This window comes from Rhinichthys klamathensis, unplaced genomic scaffold (genome assembly GCF_029890125.1).
Source record: "Rhinichthys klamathensis goyatoka isolate OS25496 unplaced genomic scaffold, OSU_Roscu_1.1 h1tg000431l_1, whole genome shotgun sequence".
Classification (NCBI taxonomy): domain Eukaryota; kingdom Metazoa; phylum Chordata; class Actinopteri; order Cypriniformes; family Leuciscidae; genus Rhinichthys; species Rhinichthys klamathensis.
In genome coordinates, this window is record NW_026606927.1 from 124,521 (window position 1) to 150,943 (window position 26,423).

At 44.9% G+C, this 26,423-nt stretch overlaps 2 protein-coding genes across 2 annotated transcripts in view; both read right to left on the reverse strand.

The window, feature by feature from the left end:
• Positions 1–7,952, reverse strand: part of ror2 (receptor tyrosine kinase-like orphan receptor 2) — a 94,707-nt gene extending 86,755 nt beyond the window's left edge. Inside the window, exon 1 of the mRNA XM_056235858.1 lies at positions 7,565–7,952. Within this exon, the coding sequence (XP_056091833.1) occupies positions 7,565–7,655 (91 nt within the window). The 5' untranslated portion in view covers positions 7,656–7,952. The remainder of the gene's footprint in view (positions 1–7,564) is intronic.
• A 2,298-nt stretch (positions 7,953–10,250) lies between these two features.
• The window catches only part of sptlc1 (serine palmitoyltransferase, long chain base subunit 1), a 39,620-nt gene continuing 23,447 nt past the window's right edge, over positions 10,251–26,423 (reverse strand). The window contains exons 12-15 of the mRNA XM_056235859.1: positions 12,020–12,074; positions 11,688–11,805; positions 10,601–10,674; positions 10,251–10,520 (exon numbers count right to left, since the gene is read on the reverse strand). Coding sequence (XP_056091834.1) covers positions 10,427–10,520; positions 10,601–10,674; positions 11,688–11,805; positions 12,020–12,074 — 341 coding nt within the window. The 3' untranslated portion in view covers positions 10,251–10,426. The remainder of the gene's footprint in view (positions 10,521–10,600; positions 10,675–11,687; positions 11,806–12,019; positions 12,075–26,423) is intronic.

The window sequence follows — 26,423 nt, forward strand, 5'->3', positions numbered from 1 at the left end:
CTCTCTTTCAGTCGGCATTGCTTGTAGTAACCTAAACTCAAAACAGCCGCGAGGAATCTTCTTCTTCTTGCCGCGAGGAATCTAAACACAGTGGAACATTAAAACCCTCCGCCGCCAACTAGCGTTTCGGCGCTGTACTGCAGAGCAACGCAGACCTAAACGCAGAAGTATAAATGCTCATGACGGCGTTGCCTACGTGCGTAGCCTACGCCGTACACTACGGCGTACACTCGACGCAGAAGTATAAATTGGCCTTAAGCCCAAAGCTTTGACCGACACACACCTCTTCATCATCAGTCAGCACTGCTCCAGCAGGAGTGTGTTCAGCGCTCGGTGCGCATGGATCGGCTGTGAGAACAGTGCTGTTTTCTCCAACACCGCTCCTCCTTCAGGAAGAAGGACACCGCGGCCTCTGCTCTCAACCTCTGCTGCTATGTTTTGATTAGAGATGCTTGGATTAGTGATGCGAGGGTTCAATAATGTTACAAAAACACATTTCCATTCCCCCAGCACGACCACGGACCGCAGAGCTCTCGACGGCTGTCAGGCGACGGCATATTTGTGACCCGTCACGGAAACCAGGGACACAAGTCGGCAGCACAACTTGCGAGCAAAATGAGAAAGAAGCGTTTTTTTCCAAAATTGGTGATTTCCGCTTTTTTGCAGAATCTGTTAGTTGAGATCATGAAGAAGCCTCTACATGTTTGAGATAACAGTATTGGTATATTTAAAAGCGTACATTTTGAGGTTGAAATCGGCTTGTTTTTCGGAGATTCTAGCATGCAGTAGGGGCGTGTCATTGTCTGTGTGTATTTCCATACTGAATAGCCGCCGGCGCTTTTGCCCCCGCCCCCCAACAGCGTGGCTACTTAATATGCAGCGCTCTGGCCGGCTCTATCTGATATCAAAATTCAATGAAGATGGACGCCGCAAAGATTGTCGCAGACGAGCTGAAGCGTGGCAGTTACACCGAAAATGTTTTCGCCGCACTTTGTGGGCTCGGGAAACTGAACCGGAGGTATGGGCGCGGCGCGCGCGCCCTCGGTGCTTGAATACGGCGGCTCGGCTCGCTGACAGCGGTGGCTAACTGTTTCATATGTGATGTCCCGATTGCTTTGAATGGGGAACGTTTTGTGAACAGGGAACAGACTTAATGGACTGGCAACAATCTCCATAGAACATGAACTGGCACAGAGAATCGAAATAGAGGATGCAGTTAAGACCTTTGCTGCGATGAAGGCCTGCCGTGCGCGTTTCTGAAACGTAAGTTAAGCTTCATTTGCTCTCTAGTCGTTATTTAAGATGCTGAACCTGCTGATGATATAATGTGCTTGCGGACATTTCATTTGTGTGTGTATACGCACATAAGAAAGTGGTGTAAAGAGATTTGCAACAGTAATCTGAGGAGGAAATATGATTATTTGGAAAATTCCTGTCATGACTGCTTAAAGAAAAATGCCAGCAGGCATTTACCTCCTGCATAAACTTTAATATTGTTGACATTTTGGGCACACGCGCGTTGCGCACTATTTGCGTTATATGTAGGCCTATGGCTTATTGGTCTTTGTGTGTTGTTGCTGGTTTTGCGTTATATGTATATGGCATATTGGTCTTTGTGTGTTGTTGCTGGTAAACGTTGCAAATAGAGGGGCAGCACAATTGTTTTTCGCCTAGAGCGGCAGAAGTGCATTCGCCGGTCCTGGGGGTGAGTTTGCATTAAGCATTAAAGTTTGTCGTTTTGTTTTAATTCTAAGAACACGTACATGTTATCTCATGTTTAGTCTGTTTAGACCTTCCCATACCTACCTATTGTTATTAGCTAGCTCAGGAAAGAAAAAAAAGCTGTAAAGCACAGGGGGAGCTTTACAGGGGGTATGGCTTATCTAAATGAGATGTAAATGAGCCCTATTGTCACTCCCAGCAGGAGAGAGAGGTGAGAATGCACAATCTTTTGAGGCCGTTTTCACCCATTTTACCTTTTTTGAGTTCCTACCTTCAAATGGCCACAACTTCTCCAAATATTATCAGATTTCCACGTGTTACACATCGTTGGAAAGCTTGGAGACTACACTTTCAGAATCTATGAATAACTCAAAATGCCGAAGAACCGACTTGTGTCCCTAGTTTCCGTGATCGGTCACATTTCCTCTTTCTGATGTCTCTTTCTGTGGACAGCAGCGAAAGCTGAATCTGCACCACTGCATGATTCAGCACAGCACACACATCTGTTGTCATCGCATTGCAATCGACACAAAATGGAGAAAACTCATTTTTAATACGAGATGTACGAGATGCACAACATGAGCATTTCTTCACATGCTAATTGACGAGGCCTTTCCCATGGTTGTGTTTCCAGAAGAATTAAAGGATCAGCTGCCTTACCGCGGCGGTGTTTCATGACGGGCGCTTTGAAGATTTCCCTCTTGCCCTGGTCAGCGGTGGATTAACAGACTGAACTCTGAGTAACTCCACAAGCATGTCCAGTTCCTCTCCGTCCAGCTCGCTTCACAGCTCAACGGCGGGGGTTTGACCCCGAGCCCTAAAACACCAAACGCCTAATTCTCTTCCTTTCAAAAATCAAGGCAAACCTGCTTTCTTTCTCAGATGTCATGAACCTCATCAAGGTATAGCAGGATGGATCTCATGAAAACAAAAGTCCAGGTCATATTTCATTCCCATAGTCACAAACAAAATAAAATATTTTGTTTGCCATTTCACAACACCGGTTTCAAGTAAAAACCAAGGGGGTAATCCATCGACCGGAAGTTGAAGTCGGCCGGGTGCCGCCATCTTGTAGCAGAACTTCACTTGCGTTAGCATTTCCATTGACTCCCATTCATTTTGGCGTCACTTTGACAGCGAATAACTTTACATCTGAGCCGTTTAAAGACTCCATTTGTCCATAATTTAGTTCTAAAGAAACACGACAATGTATAAAGGGCTCCATTACCTTCTATGTTACATTATGGCCCCGTAGAAACAGATTTAGTAAAAATAGGCTAATGATTGCGTCATAACCACTCGACTCTCTGTCGCGCTGTACAGAAATTACCGTACAGACAGGAGGAGAAGCTCGCAGGCAATCGGGGGGACGTCCCGTCAAAGGAGAAGCCCATAGATAATGAGTCCATAAAAGCAACGGAATACTTACTCCTGCTCACTCACGATAAAGAACTCTTTGCTCAAGTTCCCCGTCTCTGCAAGATTAACGTTGGCAATTTTCACGCACAGCTACTAGAAGATTTACGTCTGTCAGACAGGTTGCTCACGTCATCAAGCTTAGTTTGAGTCGGTTTGAGTCTGCGCGTCAGGAACGGAAGTGCTCAAAAATCGCTAAAAATGGGCTTCAACTGTCTCAACTGAGTTCCAATGAGATGCTCTGTCCACTTCTTATACTGTCTATGGTAAAAACCGAAAACTATTGTGCGTTTTGGCCGTTCATTTACACAACAGTGGTTTGGGGGCCTAAAAAATGCAAAATTTGAATGCAAGTTTTTGAAAAACGATACAGTTATCGTCTCCATGTAAACGACGAAACCTTTGTGAAAACTGTGACATCATACACATGTGTATTACTACAGTGTTTCTTTACAAAGTGGCATCGCCATAACTGGCCTGGCATGAATAATACAGCGTTTAACGTCGTATCCGCGTGAACGGAGATCGTTTCGACAACATTGCCGTGTGAAAAACACAAAAGAAAAACTTGTTAGTACATTTGTTGTGTAAACGTACCCTCAACCAGAGGCCCCCGGCTACATTTTTTTTATTTTGGATAATTTCTTTTCTGGTGAAAGACATTAAAAAGAAAGCCAAAATATGAAATGTCATGGATGAATATTTACTGAGCAATCCACTATTTTGTAGGGGGGGGGGGAGGGGTGTGCGATATAGGACTTGTGATCGTGGGTGATTGAAATGTCTCCAAGAAATATGGTAGTATCGAGTTAAAGTGCGTTCAGGTGAAGCTCTGGCCTCTCCGCCCCAACATACTGTACAACGACACGAACATCCACATCACAAAATATACACTAGGTTTACATAAACACAGTCGGTTATGTCTTATGTCTAACCGTAAACAGCTGGGAGAAGACGGGATGCGTGTTTGTATATGGCATGAGGTCTTAAAGTGACAGTAGCCTAATAAACCTGCCGCCGCTTGTCCATAATGTTGATCAAACAACTAAAGTCAAAAAGAGAAACTCCCTCACTGCTCTTCACTGAATAACTTCAGTAGCTCGTGTGTTATTTTTACAGTTACTCAATTTCTTGTATACTACTGTTAAATACACCTGTGAAAAATAAATCACTGTTTATTCCATTTGTATATTATATTTTATTTGTAATATGCATCTTTGTTCTTTTTATTTTGTTATAAAGATTTTAATCTTCGTCCGCCCCCACTTCGGCCTAAATGGTCCCTCACTCTTTTGTCTTTTATTTTGTTACCTTGTAAGGCTACATATATAGGGAAATCAGTTTGGCTGTGCTGCTTAGTCGCTTGAAATAGTAAAACCAAGATAAAATAGTGAATCGTGATATGATATTTTTCGGCCTCTAGAGGGGGGTACAATATTTGGAGCCAAATTACAGGGCGATAAAATAACTTTATAAAGATGGCAGCATCATTCTTCTTTTTTTTTAAAACAGAGATCGGTTAATAAAATTAACAAATTTTTTTTTTCAAATACAAAAATATTCTTATTTTTAAGTGTTAATTTTTCCTTCATCCCAATGCAATACTTTGAATAACAAAAATCTTCCTCTGTTAGGAAGGGGCTCCTGATATTAGGAGGGGGCCCGAGGCACCAAACAGAGTTCAGCCTTACGCCGGCCCCTTTTGTTTTTAATGATTAACAGATTCATTCTGCATTAACATCCAAAGACTCAAAAGTGTAAACATGCAAATGGCTCAAAGGAGGAGGCATTAGGAGCTGAAAGCCACGGGACTATTTAAAATCACAAGCCCACTTCTTCTCAGTCTACATTGTTTGAAGCCGATTCAGTTGTCTGTGCGTTCAGGGACTCTTATTAGCAAGTGAATCAATTACCACGTCAATGAGCTTGTTGAACACCTCCAACACCTTCTGATGGTCGGAAGTGTGAGCCAAAAGAGGAGCACGTAAAGCAATGCATACTTTATAGCAAATCTCAACACAGAATAATCTTTTGGATTCCACTGCACAGATTTGACTATATTTAGCTAAAATTACAAAATATATTTTGAGACAAAAGTCTTGTTTATCATTTTGAAGTTTTCAAGGCAATTAAATCAACAATGCATTAAAATTAGGGTATTTTGGGGTATTATAAAAAGTGCCTCTGAATTCGGGAGCTTGTCAGAAAAACATGGTTTGCTTCAAATGGTCAATAGTCAATACTTTATATTAATTATAAACTATATATAAATTATATTTTTAACTGCGACTATTTGAGATATAAACTCGCACTTGTAAAAAAAAAAAAAAAAGTTTGTATTGTTAGATAAGTCGCAAGCCCTTTTTTATTTTTTTATTCTGTAGCAAATGTGAGGAAAAAACAGTGTTGTTAGATATAAAGTCGCAAGTGCACTGTAGACCCAAAACTAAAATTTTAGGTAATCAGTTACATCAAAATTTTTTTATTTAAGCAATTTAAAGTTAAAGTAAGCAGAACTTTGTACTCACACATTTTTAATTGCTCTTAACTTGAAATATTTGAGTAAGCCAATTCATAATAACTTAGAATTATCATGTAATCTCAACTTATTTTTAGTAGCTTGAAAACTTGGCTAGCTTTAACTAGCTAATTCAATAAATGCTACCTTGCTAATTGGTAACACAATGCTTTGATAGCATTAACATAGCACTTGCTGAATGAGTACAGCAATATAACATATTTAACATATTTAACTGTTCTCAAACGAAGCTCATGCTCCACATCCCCCCCTTGTGCAAAAAAAAAACATTATATACCAATTAATTGAATCATTTACCGGTACTCTCCCTTTTGAGTGTCATGGCAAAGCATGCTGGGAAATAGAAATCCGAGCCAAGTTTCAGTTAAATTTAGGTTTGTATAAATTAAAAGAAACAAGGTCATAAAACTCAAAACAATGAAACAATTCAGACTACTAAAAATGTGTCAGTTTTGTGAACTCAAAAAAAAAAGTTCTAAATACTCATAAAAGTTCATTTTAACTAATTTTTTTTTAATTTGAGTTGGCTCTACTCAAACCAAATAATTATTTTAAGCGTTAGGGTTTACACCTTTTTATTTAGTTTTTTATTCTGTGGCAGAAACGATCTTCCATAATATCGTCCTCAATAGCGTCTAAAGGATAACTGGTCTTATATGCTCAAGTAGGCCCTATCAAGCATCTTTAGACCTGGTCCCCCCCCCATTCAACTTCCCTGCGTCTCGCGTATTTAAACACAAAAACGTGTTCTGTGTGAACGAGTGTGTTCAAGTGTGAAGTGAAAACTGTGGCTGCTCACTTGCAGTCTTCAACAAATAGTTTGTGGCAATAGTTGCCAGGCTGATGAAGAAGAGTCAGTCACGTGTTGTTGACACACAGACACCTAATCAATGAGCCCAACACTTCCCCACAGGCTCCAGTGCCGGAACAAAGCCTCGGCGCGGGGTGATAAAGGGGTCCCATCCCCCTTAAACCTCCAGACAAATGGCCAAAAGAGCGCAAACTCAAAACAGGAAATTTCAACATCTGTCACACTCCTCCCTGCAGGGAGGGAAACGAATTAACACGAAATCACTCTCAAAATATGCATCTGATTACCTACAGCCAATTTCAACAAACAAACCCACGTAAATGCATTACATCTGATTTAAAGGGGGAATAATAAAGCTCTTATTCGTTAAAACAGGCACAGTAAATTACAGATCAAAGTGAAGCAAAGGTGCATTCAGTTAGAGATGCTTAGAGTAAATGCACTTAAAGGGATAGTTCAAAGTAAAATTGTAATTCTGTCATCACACCCGAAACCTTCCCAAATGTCTTCATTCTGTTGAACACAAAAGAAGACGTTTTGAAGAATATGGGTAACCAAACAGATGTGAGGCCCATTGACTTCCATAGTAGGCTAAGGAAAAAAAATACCTAGAAGTCAATGAGGACCAGACACTGCTTGGTTACCCATATTCTTCAAATTATCGATCAAAATATCTGTTTTCAACAGATCAAAGATATTTAGACATATTGGAAGGTTTGGATCAACAAGAGGGAGAGTAATTAATGATGACAGAATTTTAAGATTTTGGGTAACTATACCTTTAATCTGCTTCCCTTACAGTATATTCAATAATTTTGCAGCAATATGAACACCATATTTAGGTGACAAGATAATAAATCATCTCACATCTTCATAAGAGGAACGCGTATTAAACTAACTTACACGAACAGCAAAAACATTTTCCACACTTCTATTAATTATGCACACTCTTTAAATTATCAAATCCAGCAGACATTGCTTCCAATATAATGTAATTAATGCGAGCATACACACAGAAATAATTTATGAAAACTCAGATAGGGGGGAAACATGATAATAAAAGCACGAACTCTTACCTGCATGTGTAAAAGTTGCGAGGAAGATGTATATCGCCAAGAGACGGGTTTGAGTTGTAATCCTCAGTGTGTACATCCTTACAGGGAGCATTCCTCTGGAGCAGCGGGATTCCGGGATAAAGCCTCTCTCTCTCTCCACAAGTGAGGATGAAAGTTAAGTTTGCGCGTGCGAACAAAGCGCGTTTTCCCAGGCGCTCAAGTGTGCAGTGAATGAAACTGTTTATGACGGTTCGTTTGCGAAACAATAACGCGTTTCATCCCGCTCAGTCGAAAGGTGTTCGTCGAGCGCCGCGGATCCCGTTCAAGTGTCCCAGAAGTCTCCTAACACCACAGTGAGCGAGTAACTCCAACTCCTCGTGACGTAGGATGGATACGTCCCAAGGGAAAGAAACGATTTTTACGAATCCTACTACCGCAACGGCTCAGCTCATGAATATTCATTAGCAAACGATACCCTCAATTGATTTGGGTGAATAGCGAACTTTGATTGGCTCTTGAATATTAACGAGGTCACGTGTCGCGACGCACCACGAAGGTTTTTAGGGAACGTCAGCATGAATTTCTACTCTAGCCATAGTAGGATTAGTGATTTGGGAATGAGATTGAATGGAAGTTCGATCACCTTGGAAAAACACGACACCTGCCGGTGAAACCTCGGGATCACTCAGTGTTTTCATTCAGAAAGTTGATCAGATTTAGTGGAGTTTCGAGCTTTCTATGTCGAATATTGAAGTATGAAGCAGTAGCCCACAACTGTTTTCAACATTGATACTAATAATATGAAGTGTTTCTTGAGCAGAAAATCAGCATATTAACCCTGTAAAGCCTGAAGTATGAAATAATAGTCAGAGAACCTTTTCGAAAATGGAGCAGGAGTTCGTAAAATCTAAAGGAGGAGTGAAAAATCAGCCCAAACTGAGAAGAAATGGCCAAAAAGTCATATGAAATTATGATGCTTGTAATGCAAATCATATTTACATAAACTATTGCACATTGGTGGTGGTTGAGGAGATCCCCCCTTCTATGTAAAGCGCTTTGAGTACCCAGAAAAGCGCTTTATAAATGTATCGAATTATTATTATTATAAAACCATATAAATATCAGTCGTCACTCTATATCTCCCAATATGTCTGAATAAGATGATATTTGTTTAAATGCTTAGTAATCAAAGCACTGTCGTTTTAAAACATGTAAAGCAATGCAATACAATGATTGAGAGATGAACAAATAAACCTTCCTCAAATCCTGATGATCATTCTTGATACTCGTGATTTTTCTATAAAATGATGTATGAATAATCAAGTAAACCTGAGTCGCTTCAGCCCAGTAAGAGTTCATCTTGAAATAATACTAACAATATAAAAGTTATTCTTATGTTCACTTTATAAAAATCAGCAAAAATCATTTTCATTTGATCATTTAGAGGCCTGACAAATTCGCAAATCAAATATGATCCAGCAGCTTTACGGCTTCAGACTGACTGAGTGATGAAGATGCTGAAAACTGAGCTTTACAAACGCATTAGTAACGTGTGTTACATAATCAGATTACTTTTTCAAGTAACGAGTAAAAGTAACGCAAGTTGCAGCAAACCTGCAATAATTAAATGTTAAATTACATTATATAGCCTACTTTATGCATTTAATCTCACTTTATTAAACAATGTGTTTGCTTCTGACCTTCGATGATCCTATTTAATCTTACGAAAAAGCAAAATGACTTCAGATAAATGTTCTTAATTTTTTTTATTGCTGAAATAAGAGTGTTGAACTTTCTTCTCTTGTGTCATTTCACTTTTGGAGTGAAAGAGCCTTTACATTTGCCAAAGGTAGAAATTTTGGTTTTGGTTATTAAAAAATAAGCAGGCAAGTCCAGCCCAGGTGAGAAAAAGTAACGCATCACATTACTTTCCATAAAAAGTAATTAAGTAAGCCAATTAGTTACCTTTTAGGGAGTAACATAATATTGTAACGCCTCACTTTAAAAAACTTTCACCAATACTTATCACAGGAATAAATTATATTATTATAATATATATAAACATATATATTAAAATAGAAAAGTTATTTTAAATTGTTATAATTTTTCAATGTATTACTGTATTCTTGATCAAATAAATGCAATAGACTACCTTCAAAACATCAAAAAATGTTACAGACTCAAATCTTTGACCGGTAGTGTATATTTCTGTATATACATTTATTTTTGGTGATGAAAAAGATTATAAAAACCAACCCAACATGACTAATTTGTATAAAGGCTTAAGTGTGTTTTATTCCTGAATTTTGGTAGAAAACAGTCACATTTTGACATTGACAATCACTGAATCAAAACCGTGTGTGTGTGTGTGTGTGTGTGTGTGTGTGTGTGTGTGTGTGCAAAAAAAAAAAAAAAAAACCTGAATCCAAGAAAGATGAACTGCATTATTTAATGTATGATTCCTCGAAGCTAGAGGAAAAACACAATTCATATGCAGTGAATGAACATTTTGAAATGTGGTATAGAAGCAACTCTTTGGTCAAAGGTAACAAACAAAATGTAAATACAAGTGTAGAACAAAAAGTTACTATATATATATATATATATATATATATAATAAGTATTCTTTTTTATGGTATTTATTGTTGATTAGTTAAGATCTCCCATCATTACTCAAGGCATTGACCGGGTCACGAACAGGTTTGCGTGAAGAACCAGCTCTGCATTTATTTCAACGTGAAATAAAGACTCAAATGATCCACAGTATCTGTACACCAACATAAATATAATACAAACAGGTTCGCTCAGTGTGTTGCTGAGGTCTTCGGGGTCAAAGGTCATCGAGCCGTGACTCTCTCTCCCGCGTCTCTGATGGACGTGTGGTCATTTCCGCAGGTTCACGGCGGCTTCTCGGATGCATGCCGCTGCTTTCTGGATGTCCTCCGGCGTCTGCTCGACGGTGACGACGACTCTAATGCTGAGGACACAGCAGAGGTTCAGGTCAAGCATCAGAACATCACTGCAGAGAGGCTAAACAGGAGATCGTTCACCGCTGACCTTGGCGGTGGCAGGAATCGCTCTTCTTTGTCCAGGTATCGAGCCAAAGTGAGCGCGATCTGTCTCTCCAAACTCTACGGAGATCACCAAAACACAGATTATTTTACTCACACCGCATCACTTCCTAAAAGTCAACATGAGTTCAAAATCGACCTTTTTCAAAACTCTGTTTAATAAATGTCTGTGATCTTATTGTGCATATAATGTAATGAGAAACTCGTTTCATTTTGATCCATCACTGCATCTCTGCCTCTGAAATAATGTCACTTTTCTGGTTATATAGCCATGGGTTAATAAATATCATAAAATGGACAATTCTAACTCTAAATTGTGATTGGACGAGCGACGTCATCACAAGTTGTAACCGTAAAAAGCTAACAATCAAACTATATGACTTGATGGAATACATTTAATTATTTATTGAACATAAAACATGTCTTCTATGATCACTAACACTGCTTTTATTGGATCAAAACACAGTAATATTATGAAATGCTATTATATCAAAAGAATAATGCATTTTAAATTATCATTTTCTATGTGAATATATAGAAAAATGTCATTTATTCCTGTGATCAAAGCTGAGTTTCCAGCATCATTACTCCAGTCTTCAGTGTCACATGATCCTCCAGAAATCACTCTGATATGATTAAACATTTCTGATTATTATTATTATCAGTGTTGAAAACAGTTGTGCTGCTGCTTCATATTTTTGTGGAAACGGATACATTTCAGAATTGTTTGATGAACAAAGTTCAAACAAACAGCATTTATTTGAAACAGAAATCTTTTTGTAACATTATAAATCTCTTTACTGTCCCTTTCGTCCGATTTAATGCATCCTTGCTGAATAAAAGTATTAATTACTTTATTTTATATTATTATTTCAACTTTTCAACGTTCATTTTGGTATCTAAAGCTGCGAAATGCTTCATATTACAAAAGAACAACGCATTTATATGAATTTATACGCACTGCTAAGAGGTTACAGCGATATTGTTTTCCATTATTACACTGGATTGAATACTTTCGTGGACACGCTGATGGTCGAGACTCATTCTGTCAGTGATTTGCTGGCTGGACGTACGTAATCGACGATGGTTCGGAGCAGCTTCAGGTCGTTTGCTCTGGATCCCGTGCTGTTTTCCAGCTGTAGATGCAGAGCCGGAGCGAACGTCTCTCCCACCAGCTTCAGTCCTGGAGTCCTGCAACAAACCCCGAGGACATCTTCAGTCCTGGCCAGCCAACAGCACACGAGCATTCGCTCCGCCAGAGCTTATCAGTCCTGCACGTCTGGCATGTCGGCGTGCACATGATGATTATTGCTCACAATAACGTCGATAACACTGATTTGATTTTCACAGGTTTTCTAAACACAAGATTTATTTCATGAAAGGAAAGTAAGTAGGATTGACTCGCCCTTGCAGAGCTTCGTGGACGTGTTGGCACTTCTCCCGCAGAACCCTGAAAATGCCTGTGAGGGAACATGAAAAACACGCTCAATTCACATGTATTTGTACAGCGCTTTTCACAATACACATCGTTTCTAAGCAGCTTTACAGAAAATGCATGATCGATATATTACAATTTAGAGTGATGTTTTATCAGAGGTTTCTAAGTTATGCACTTCAGAAATGTACAGTTAGCTAAAAATGTCTTAATTTGAACAATGTAATAATTAGCATTCTACACATGAGAGTGATCGAATGCACTTTAACTGGACTAAATGTCATGCGTTTGCATTGGTCGATGTGTCAGAAAGGAAAGCAAGTTCAAGGTGCCACAGCATTATTGTTGTGAAGTCATCATGAGCCACCGCAAATAAAACATTCACTTTAACGGCACATATATTTTAGGAAAACTAGATCGCCCCCTTTGAGTACTGAGGTTTGTCACTAAGAGGTCTGAGAAATTGGCCATTTTTAATCGGTTCTCAGTTTAGCGATAAGTGAGGCTTTTAGTTTGACAGATTTCAAAATAAGATTAAGTATAAAATAAGGTACATAAAATATAAATGTTTATTTTACAGATTTTAAATGTTAGTTTAAGAAAATAGATTCATTCTCAAATGTTTTGCTGCTAATTATTTTAGTAAATATGGTAAATTAATATAAATTTAAATGCAGCGGATGTTTTGGACGGAGCCCCTAAAGGGACATTGCAGCAGAGATGGGAGGAAAAATAATAAGTCAATGCTTTCGTGCTCGGGGAAACGCAAAACATTTGCGAGAGAGCGCAAAAGCATTGACAAATAATTCTTAACATAACTTAATAAGTTAAGTTATATTGGTTGTGTTATTTACACTCTTTAAGTTAAATAGTGCGATATTAAATATTTTTGTCTTTATAACTCCCATCAGCCACTCTGCTCTTTAAAATATCGGTATCGGCCATTAAAAGTCAGTCGTTCACAACTTACGATCACATGCAGGAACGCACTTTAAGTATTTAAAACAGAACGCTGCACTTGACACTACGACACTTGACCTGCACAAACAATGTGTCAGTTTGTTTGCGTATTTGCATAGAGAATGTTTCCGCCTAAAAATATGTTACTAGAGCAAAAGATCCAGGATCAACGGCAGTTGTTTCTTCTGGCGTGAGTGCGGCTGGAGCTCAATCCACACACACACACACACACACACACACACACACACACTAAAGTGAGGTGCTGGACTCACTCAACTCCCACTGAGAGCGCCGCCTGAAGCGCGTGTCCCCCGGGGAGAAGCCGAAGCTTCGTGTTGAACCAGCCTGAACACGGCCTCTCAACACTCACTCGAGTCAAACACCACTGATGGGCTCAGAGACACACACCTGCCCTAACACTCACTGATCAACACTAGAAACACCACTGATGGGCTCTGAGACACACACCTGCCCAAACACTCACTGATCAACACTAGAAACACCACTGATGGACTCAGAGACACACACACCTGCCCAAACACTCACTGATCAACACTAGCAACACCACTGATGGGCTCAGAGACACACACCTGCCCGAACACTCACCGATCAACACTAGAAACACCACTGATGGGCTCAGAGACACACACCTGCCCTAACACTCACTGATCAACACTAGAAACACCACTGATGGGCTCAGAGACACACACACCTGCCCGAACACTCACTGATCAACACTAGAAACACCACTGATGGGCTCAGAGACACACACCTGCCCAAACACTCACTGATCAACACTAGAAACACCACTGATGGGCTCAGAGACACACACCTGCCCGAACACTCACTGATCAACACTAGAAACACCACTGATGGACTCAGAGACACACACACCTGCCCTAACACTCACTGATCAACTCTAGAAACACCACTGATGGGCTCAGAGACACACACACCTGCCCGAACACTCACCGATCAACACTAGAAACACCACTGATGGACTCAGAGACACACACCTGCCCTAACACTCACCGATCAACACTAGAAACACCACTGATGGGCTCAGAGACACACACCTGCCCTAACACTCACCGATCAACACTAGAAACACCACTGATGGGCTCAGAGACACACACCTGCCCAAACACTCACTGATCAACACTAGAAACACCACTGATGGGCTCAGAGACACACACCTGCCCGAACACTCACTGATCAACACTAGAAACACCACTGATGGGCTCAGAGACACACACACCTGCCCGAACACTCACCGATCAACACTAGAAACACCACTGATGGGCTCAGAGACACACACCTGCCCTAACACTCACCGATCAACACTAGAAACACCACTGATGGACTCAGAGACACACACACCTGCCCTAACACTCACCGATCAACACTAGAAACACCCCTGATGGGCTCAGAGACACACACACCTGCCCGAACACTCACCGATCAACACTAGAAACACCACTGATGGGCTCAGAGACACACACACCTGCCCTAACACTCACCGATCAACACTAGAAACACCACTGATGGACTCAGAGACACACACCTGCCCTAACACTCACCGATCAACACTAGAAACACCACTGATGGGCTCAGAGACACACACCTGCCCTAACACTCACCGATCAACACTAGAAACACCACTGATGGACTCAGAGACACACACACCTGCCCTAACACTCACCGATCAACTCTAGAAACACCACTGATGGACTCAGAGACACACACACCTGCCCTAACACTCACCGATCAACACTAGAAACACCACTGATGGACTCAGAGACACACACACCTGCCCTAACACTCACCGATCAACACTAGAAACACCACTGATGGGCTCAGAGACACACACCTGCCCTAACACTCACCGATCAACACTAGAAACACCACTGATGGGCTCAGAGACACACACACCTGCCCTAACACTCACCGATCAACACTAGAAACACCACTGATGGACTCAGAGACACACACACCTGCCCAAACACTCACTGATCAACACTAGAAACACCACTGATGGGCTCAGAGACACACACCTGCCCGAACACTCACTGATCAACACTAGAAACACCACTGATGGGCTCAGAGACACACACACCTGCCCGAACACTCACCGATCAACACTAGAAACACCACTGATGGACTCAGAGACACACACCTGCCCTAACACTCACCGATCAACACTAGAAACACCACTGATGGGCTCAGAGACACACACCTGCCCTAACACTCACCGATCAACACTAGAAACACCACTGATGGACTCAGAGACACACACACCTGCCCTAACACTCACCGATCAACACTAGAAACACCACTGATGGGCTCAGAGACACACACACCTGCCCGAACACTCACCGATCAACACTAGAAACACCACTGATGGGCTCAGAGACACACACCTGCCCGAACACTCACCGATCAACACTAGAAACACCACTGATGGGCTCAGGGACACACACCTGCCCGAACACTCACTGATCAACACTAGAAACACCACTGATGGGCTCAGACACACACACCTGCCCAAACACTCACTGATCAACACTAGAAACACCACTGATGGGCTCAGAGACACACACACCTGCCCGAACACTCACCGATCAACACTAGAAACACCAATGATGGACTCAGAGACACACACACCTGCCCTAACACTCACCGATCAACTCTAGAAACACCACTGATGGACTCAGAGACACACACACCTGCCCTAACACTCACCGATCAACACTAGAAACACCACTGATGGACTCAGAGACACACACACCTGCCCTAACACTCACCGATCAACACTAGAAACACCACTGATGGACTCAGAGACACACACACCTGCCCTAACACTCACCGATCAACACTAGAAACACCACTGATGGACTCAGAGACACACACACCTGCCCGAACACTCACCGATCAACACTAGAAACACCACTGATGGGCTCAGAGACACACACCTGCCCGAACACTCACCGATCAACACTAGAAACACCACTGATGGGCTCAGGGACACACACCTGCCCGAACACTCACTGATCAACACTAGAAACACCACTGATGGGCTCAGAGACACACACACCTGCCCTAACACTCACTGATCAACACTAGAAACACCACTGATGGGCTCAGAGACACACACCTGCCCTAACACTCACTGATCAACACTAGAAACACCACTGATGGGCTCAGAGACACACACACCTGCCCTAACACTCACTGATCAACACTAGAAACACCACTGATGGGCTCAGAGACACACACCTGCCCTAACACTCACTGATCAACTCTAGAAACACCACTGATGGGCTCAGAGACACACACACCTGCCCGAACACTCACCGATCAACACTAGAAACACCACTGATGGGCTCAGAGACACACACACCTGCCCAAACACTCACTGATCAACACTAGAAACACCACTGATGGACTCAGAGACACACACCTGCCCGAACACTCACTGATCAACTCTAGAAACACCACTGATGGGCTCAGAGACACACACCTGCCCGAACACTCACTGATCAACACTAGAAACACCACTGATGGGCTCAGAGACACACACCTGCCCTAACACTCACCGATCAACACTAGAAACACCACTGATGGGCTCAGAGACACACACCTGCCCAAACACTCACCGATCAACACTAGAAACACCACTGATGGGCTCAGAGACACACACACCTGCCCTAACACTCACTGATCAACACTAGAAACACCACTGATGGGCTCAGAGACACACACACCTGCCCTAACACTCACTGATCAACACTAGAAACACCACTGATGGGCTCAGAGACACACACACCTGCCCTAACACTCACTGATCAACACTAGAAACACCACTGATGGGCTCAGAGACACACACCTGCCCGAACACTCACCGATCAACTCTAGAAACACCACTGATGGGCTCAGAGACACACACCTGCCCAAACACTCACTGATCAACACTAGAAACACCACTGATGGGCTCAGAGACACACACCTGCCCAAACACTCACTGATCAACACTAGAAACACCACTGATGGACTCAGAGACACACACACCTGCCCTAACACTCACCGATCAACACTAGAAACACCACTGATGGGCTCAGACACACACACCTGCCCGAACACTCACTGATCAACACTAGAAACACCACTGATGGGCTCAGAGACACACACACCTGCCCTAACACTCACTGATCAACACTAGAAACACCACTGATGGGCTCAGAGACACACACCTGCCCAAACACTCACTGATCAACACTAGAAACACCACTGATGGGCTCAGAGACACACACACCTGCCCAAACACTCACTGATCAACACTAGAAACACCACTGATGGACTCAGACACACACACCTGCCCAAACACTCACTGATCAACACTAGAAACACCACTGATGGGCTCAGAGACACACACACCTGCCCAAACACTCACCGATCAACTCTAGAAACACCACTGATGGACTCAGAGACACACACACCTGCCCGAACACTCACCGATCAACACTAGAAACACCACTGATGGGCTCAGAGACACACACACCTGCCCAAACACTCACCGATCAACACTAGAAACACCACTGATGGGCTCAGAGACACACACCTGCCCTAACACTCACCGATCAACACTAGAAACACCACTGATGGGCTCAGAGACACACACACCTGCCCGAACACTCACCGATCAACACTAGAAACACCACTGATGGACTCAGAGACACACACACCTGCCCTAACACTTACCGATCAACACTAGAAACACCACTGATGGGCTCAGAGACACACACCTGCCCGAACACTCACTGATCAACACTAGAAACACCACTGATGGGCTCAGAGACACACACCTGCCCGAACACTCACTGATCAACACTAGAAACACCACTGATGGGCTCAGAGACACACACACCTGCCCGAACACTCACTGATCAACACTAGAAACACCACTGATGGGCTCAGAGACACACACCTGCCCGAACACTCACTGATCAACACTAGAAACACCACTGATGGACTCAGAGACACACACCTGCCCGAACACTCACTGATCAACACTAGAAACACCACTGATGGGCTCAGACACACACACCTGCCCAAACACTCACCGATCAACACTAGAAACACCACTGATGGGCTCAGAGACACACACACCTGCCCTAACACTCACCGATCAACACTAGAAACACCACTGATGGACTCAGAGACACACACCTGCCCTAACACTCACCGATCAACACTAGAAACACCACTGATGGACTCAGAGACACACACCTGCCCGAACACTCACTGATCAACACTAGAAACACCACTGATGGGCTCAGACACACACACCTGCCCAAACACTCACCGATCAACACTAGAAACACCACTGATGGGCTCAGAGACACACACACCTGCCCTAACACTCACCGATCAACACTAGAAACACCACTGATGGACTCAGAGACACACACCTGCCCTAACACTCACCGATCAACACTAGAAACACCACTGATGGGCTCAGAGACACACACCTGCCCAAACACTCACCGATCAACACTAGAAACACCACTGATGGGCTCAGACACACACACCTGCCCAAACACTCACCGATCAACACTAGAAACACCACTGATGGACTCAGAGACACACACACCTGCCCTAACACTCACCGATCAACACTAGAAACACCACTGATGGGCTCAGAGACACACACACCTGCCCGAACACTCACCGATCAACACTAGAAACACCACTGATGGACTCAGAGACACACACACCTGCCCTAACACTCACCGATCAACACTAGAAACACCACTGATGGGCTCAGAGACACACACCTGCCCTAACACTCACCGATCAACACTAGAAACACCACTGATGGGCTCAGAGACACACACCTGCCCTAACACTCACCGATCAACACTAGAAACACCACTGATGGGCTCAGAGACACACACACCTGCCCTAACACTCACCGATCAACACTAGAAACACCACTGATGGGCTCAGAGACACACACCTGCCCTAACACTCACCGATCAACACTAGAAACACCACTGATGGGCTCAGAGACACACACCTGCCCGAACACTCACTGATCAACACTAGAAACACCACTGATGGACTCAGAGACACACACACCTGCCCTAACACTCACTGATCAACACTAGAAACACCACTGATGGGCTCAGAGACACACACCTGCCCGAACACTCACCGATCAACTCTAGAAACACCACTGATGGGCTCAGAGACACACACACCTACCCGAACACTCACCGATCAACACTAGAAACACCACTGATGGGCTCAGAGACACACACACCTGCCCGAACACTCACCGATCAACTCTAGAAACACCACTGATGGACTCAGAGACACACACACCTGCCCTAACACTCACTGATCAACACTAGAAACACCACTGATGGACTCAGAGACACACACACCTGCCCGAACACTCACCGATCAACACTAGAAACACCACTGATGGGCTCAGAGACACACACCTGCCCTAACACTCACCGATCAACACTAGAAACACCACTGATGGGCTCAGAGACACACACACCTGCCCAAACACTCACTGATCAACTCTAGAAACACCACTGATGGGCTCAGAGACACACACCTGCCCGAACACTCATCGATCAACACTAGAAACACCACTGATGGACTCAGAGACACACACACATGCCCTAACACTTACCGATCAACACTAGAAACACCACTGATGGGCTCAGAGACACACACCTGCCCGAACACTCACTGATCAACACTAGAAACACCACTGATGGGCTCAGAGACACACACACCTGCCCAAACAGTCATCGATCAACACTAGAAACACCACTGATGGACTCAGAGACACACACACATGCCCTAACACTTACCGATCAACACTAGAAACACCACTGATGGGCTCAGAGACACACACACCTGCCCTAACACTCACTGATCAACACTAGAAACACCACTGATGGGCTCAGAGACACACACACATGCCCTAACACTTACCGATCAACTCTAGAAACACCACTGATGGGCTCAGAGACACACACCTGCCCTAACACTCACTGATCAACACTAGAAACACCACTGATGGGCTCAGAGACACACACACCTGCCCTAACACTCACTGATCAACACTAGAAACACCACTGATGGGCTCAGAGACACACACCTGCCCGAACACTCACTGATCAACACTAGAAACACCACTGATGGGCTCAGAGACACACACACCTGCCCTAACACTCACTGATCAACACTAGAAACACCACTGATGGGCTCAGAGACACACACCTGCCCGAACACTCATCGATCAACACTAGAAACACCACTGATGGACTCAGAGACACACACACATGCCCTAACACTTACCGATCAACACTAGAAACACCACTGATGGGCTCAGAGACACACACCTGCCCGAACACTCACTGATCAACTCTAGAAACACCACTGATGGGCTCAGAGACACACACACCTGCCCTAACACTCACTGATCAACACTAGAAACACCACTGATGGGCTCAGAGACACACACCTGCCCGAACACTCACTGATCAACACTAGAAACACCACTGATGGACTCAGAGACACACACACCTGCCCTAACACTCACTGATCAACACTAGAAACACCACTGATGGGCTCAGACACACACACCTGCCCTAACACTCACTGATCAACACTAGAAACACCACTGATGGACTCAGAGACACACACACCTGCCCTAACACTCACCGATCAACACTAGAAACACCACTGATGGGCTCAGAGACACACACCTGCCCTAACACTCACCGATCAACACTAGAAACACCACTGATGGGCTCAGAGACACACACACCTGCCCTAACACTCACCGATCAACACTAGAAACACCACTGATGGGCTCAGAGACACACACACCTGCCCTAACACTCACTGATCAACACTAGAAACACCACTGATGGGCTCAGAGACACACACCTGCCCGAACACTCACTGATCAACTTTAGAAACACCACTGATGGACTCAGAGACACACACCTGCCCTAACACTCACCGATCAACACTAGAAACACCACTGATGGGCTCAGAGACACACACACCTGCCCGAACACTCACTGATCAACACTAGAAACACCACTGATGGACTCAGAGACACACACACCTGCCCGAACACTCACTGATCAACACTAGAAACACCACTGATGGGCTCAGAGACACACACACCTGCCCTAACACTCACCGATCAACACTAGAAACACCACTGATGGGCTCAGAGACACACACCTGCCCTAACACTCACCGATCAACACTAGAAACACCACTGATGGGCTCAGAGACACACACACCTGCCCTAACACTCACCGATCAACACTAGAAACACCACTGATGGACTCAGAGACACACACACCTGCCCGAACACTCACTGATCAACACTAGAAACACCACTGATGGGCTCAGAGACACACACCTGCCCGAACACTCACTGATCAACACTAGAAACACCACTGATGGACTCAGAGACACACACCTGCCCGAACACTCACTGATCAACACTAGAAACACCACTGATGGGCTCAGACACACACACCTGCCCAAACACTCACCGATCAACACTAGAAACACCACTGATGGGCTCAGAGACACACACACCTGCCCTAACACTCACCGATCAACACTAGAAACACCACTGATGGACTCAGAGACACACACACCTGCCCTAACACTCACCGATCAACACTAGAAACACCACTGATGGGCTCAGAGACACACACCTGCCCAAACACTCACCGATCAACACTAGAAACACCACTGATGGACTCAGAGACACACACACCTGCCCTAACACTCACCGATCAACACTAGAAACACCACTGATGGGCTCAGAGACACACACCTGCCCTAACACTCACCGATCAACACTAGAAACACCACTGATGGGCTCAGAGACACACACCTGCCCTAACACTCACCGATCAACACTAGAAACACCACTGATGGGCTCAGAGACACACACCTGCCCTAACACTCACCGATCAACACTAGAAACACCACTGATGGGCTCAGAGACACACACCTGCCCGAACACTCACTGATCAACACTAGAAACACCACTGATGGACTCAGAGACACACACACCTGCCCTAACACTCACTGATCAACACTAGAAACACCACTGATGGGCTCAGAGACACACACCTGCCCGAACACTCACCGATCAACTCTAGAAACACCACTGATGGGCTCAGAGACACACACACCTGCCCGAACACTCACCGATCAAATCTAGAAACACCACTGATGGGCTCAGAGACACACACACCTACCCGAACACTCACCGATCAACACTAGAAACACCACTGATGGGCTCAGAGACACACACACCTGCCCGAACACTCACCGATCAACTCTAGAAACACCACTGATGGACTCAGAGACACACACACCTGCCCTAACACTCACTGATCAACACTAGAAACACCACTGATGGACTCAGAGACACACACACCTGCCCGAACACTCACCGATCAACACTAGAAACACCACTGATGGGCTCAGAGACACACACCTGCCCTAACACTCACCGATCAACACTAGAAACACCACTGATGGGCTCAGAGACACACACACCTGCCCAAACACTCACTGATCAACTCTAGAAACACCACTGATGGGCTCAGAGACACACACCTGCCCGAACACTCATCGATCAACACTAGAAACACCACTGATGGACTCAGAGACACACACACCTGCCCTAACACTCACTGATCAACACTAGAAACACCACTGATGGGCTCAGAGACACACACCTGCCCGAACACTCACCGATCAACTCTAGAAACACCACTGATGGGCTCAGAGACACACACACCTGCCCGAACACTCACCGATCAAATCTAGAAACACCACTGATGGGCTCAGAGACACACACACCTACCCGAACACTCACCGATCAACACTAGAAACACCACTGATGGGCTCAGAGACACACACACCTGCCCGAACACTCACCGATCAACTCTAGAAACACCACTGATGGACTCAGAGACACACACACCTGCCCTAACACTCACTGATCAACACTAGAAACACCACTGATGGACTCAGAGACACACACACCTGCCCGAACACTCACCGATCAACACTAGAAACACCACTGATGGACTCAGAGACACACACACCTGCCCGAACACTCACCGATCAACACTAGAAACACCACTGATGGGCTCAGAGACACACACCTGCCCTAACACTCACCGATCAACACTAGAAACACCACTGATGGGCTCAGAGACACACACACCTGCCCAAACACTCACTGATCAACTCTAGAAACACCACTGATGGGCTCAGAGACACACACCTGCCCGAACACTCATCGATCAACACTAGAAACACCACTGATGGACTCAGAGACACACACACATGCCCTAACACTTACCGATCAACACTAGAAACACCACTGATGGGCTCAGAGACACACACCTGCCCGAACACTCACTGATCAACACTAGAAACACCACTGATGGGCTCAGAGACACACACACCTGCCCAAACACTCATCGATCAACACTAGAAACACCACTGATGGACTCAGAGACACACACACATGCCCTAACACTTACCGATCAACACTAGAAACACCACTGATGGGCTCAGAGACACACACCTGCCCTAACACTCACTGATCAACACTAGAAACACCACTGATGGGCTCAGAGACACACACACCTGCCCTAACACTCACTGATCAACACTAGAAACACCACTGATGGGCTCAGAGACACACACCTGCCCGAACACTCACTGATCAACACTAGAAACACCACTGATGGGCTCAGAGACACACACACCTGCCCTAACACTCACTGATCAACACTAGAAACACCACTGATGGGCTCAGAGACACACACCTGCCCGAACACTCATCGATCAACACTAGAAACACCACTGATGGACTCAGAGACACACACACATGCCCTAACACTTACCGATCAACACTAGAAACACCACTGATGGGCTCAGAGACACACACCTGCCCGAACACTCACTGATCAACTCTAGAAACACCACTGATGGGCTCAGAGACACACACACCTGCCCTAACACTCACTGATCAACACTAGAAACACCACTGATGGGCTCAGAGACACACACCTGCCCGAACACTCACTGATCAACACTAGAAACACCACTGATGGACTCAGAGACACACACCTGCCCTAACACTCACCGATCAACACTAGAAACACCACTGATGGGCTCAGAGACACACACCTGCCCTAACACTCACTGATCAACACTAGAAACACCACTGATGGGCTCAGACACACACACCTGCCCTAACACTCACTGATCAACACTAGAAACACCACTGATGGACTCAGAGACACACACACCTGCCCTAACACTCACCGATCAACACTAGAAACACCACTGATGGGCTCAGAGACACACACCTGCCCTAACACTCACCGATCAACACTAGAAACACCACTGATGGGCTCAGAGACACACACACCTGCCCTAACACTCACCGATCAACACTAGAAACACCACTGATGGGCTCAGAGACACACACACCTGCCCTAACACTCACTGATCAACACTAGAAACACCACTGATGGGCTCAGAGACACACACACCTGCCCTAACACTCACCGATCAACACTAGAAACACCACTGATGGGCTCAGAGACACACACCTGCCCGAACACTCACTGATCAACTTTAGAAACACCACTGATGGACTCAGAGACACACACCTGCCCTAACACTCACCGATCAACACTAGAAACACCACTGATGGGCTCAGAGACACACACACCTGCCCGAACACTCACTGATCAACACTAGAAACACCACTGATGGACTCAGAGACACACACACCTGCCCGAACACTCACTGATCAACACTAGAAACACCACTGATGGGCTCAGAGACACACACACCTGCCCTAACACTCACCGATCAACACTAGAAACACCACTGATGGGCTCAGAGACACACACCTGCCCTAACACTCACCGATCAACACTAGAAACACCACTGATGGGCTCAGAGACACACACACCTGCCCTAACACTCACCGATCAACACTAGAAACACCACTGATGGACTCAGAGACACACACACCTGCCCGAACACTCACTGATCAACACTAGAAACACCACTGATGGACTCAGAGACACACACACCTGCCCTAACACTCACTGATCAACACTAGAAACACCACTGATGGGCTCAGAGACACACACCTGCCCTAACACTCACCGATCAACACTAGAAACACCACTGATGGGCTCAGAGACACACACCTGCCCGAACACTCACCGATCAACTCTAGAAACACCACTGATGGGCTCAGAGACACACACACCTGCCCGAACACTCACCGATCAACACTAGAAACACCACTGATGGGCTCAGAGACACACACCTGCCCGAACACTCACCGATCAAATCTAGAAACACCACTGATGGGCTCAGAGACACACACACCTACCCGAACACTCACCGATCAACACTAGAAACACCACTGATGGGCTCAGAGACACACACACCTGCCCGAACACTCACCGATCAACTCTAGAAACACCACTGATGGACTCAGAGACACACACACCTGCCCTAACACTCACTGATCAACACTAGAAAAACCACTGATGGGCTCAGAGACACACACCTGCCCGAACACTCACCGATCAACTCTAGAAACACCACTGATGGACTCAGAGACACACACACCTGCCCTAACACTCACCGATCAACACTAGAAACACCACTGATGGGCTCAGAGACACACACACCTGCCTGAACACTCACCGATCAACACTAGAAACACCACTGATGGGCTCAGAGACACACACCTGCCCTAACACTCACTGATCAACACTAGAAACACCACTGATGGGCTCAGAGACACACACACCTGCCCTAACACTCACCGATCAACTCTAGAAACACCACTGATGGACTCAGAGACACACACCTGCCCTAACACTCACCGATCAACTCTAAAAACACCACTGATGGGCTCAGAGACACACACACCTGCCCTAACACTCACCAATCAACTCTAGAAACACCACTGATGGGCTCAGAGACACACACCTGCCCTAACACTCACCGATCAACACTAGAAACACCACTGATGGGCTCAGAGACACACACCTGCCCTAACACTCACCGATCAACACTAGAAACACCACTGATGGGCTCAGACACACACACCTGCCCTAACACTCACTGATCAACACTAGAAACACCACTGATGGGCTCAGACACACACACCTGCCCTAACACTCACTGATCAACACTAGAAACACCACTGATGGGCTCAGAGACACACACACCTGCCCTAACACTCACCGATCAACTCTAGAAACACCACTGATGGACTCAGAGACACACACCT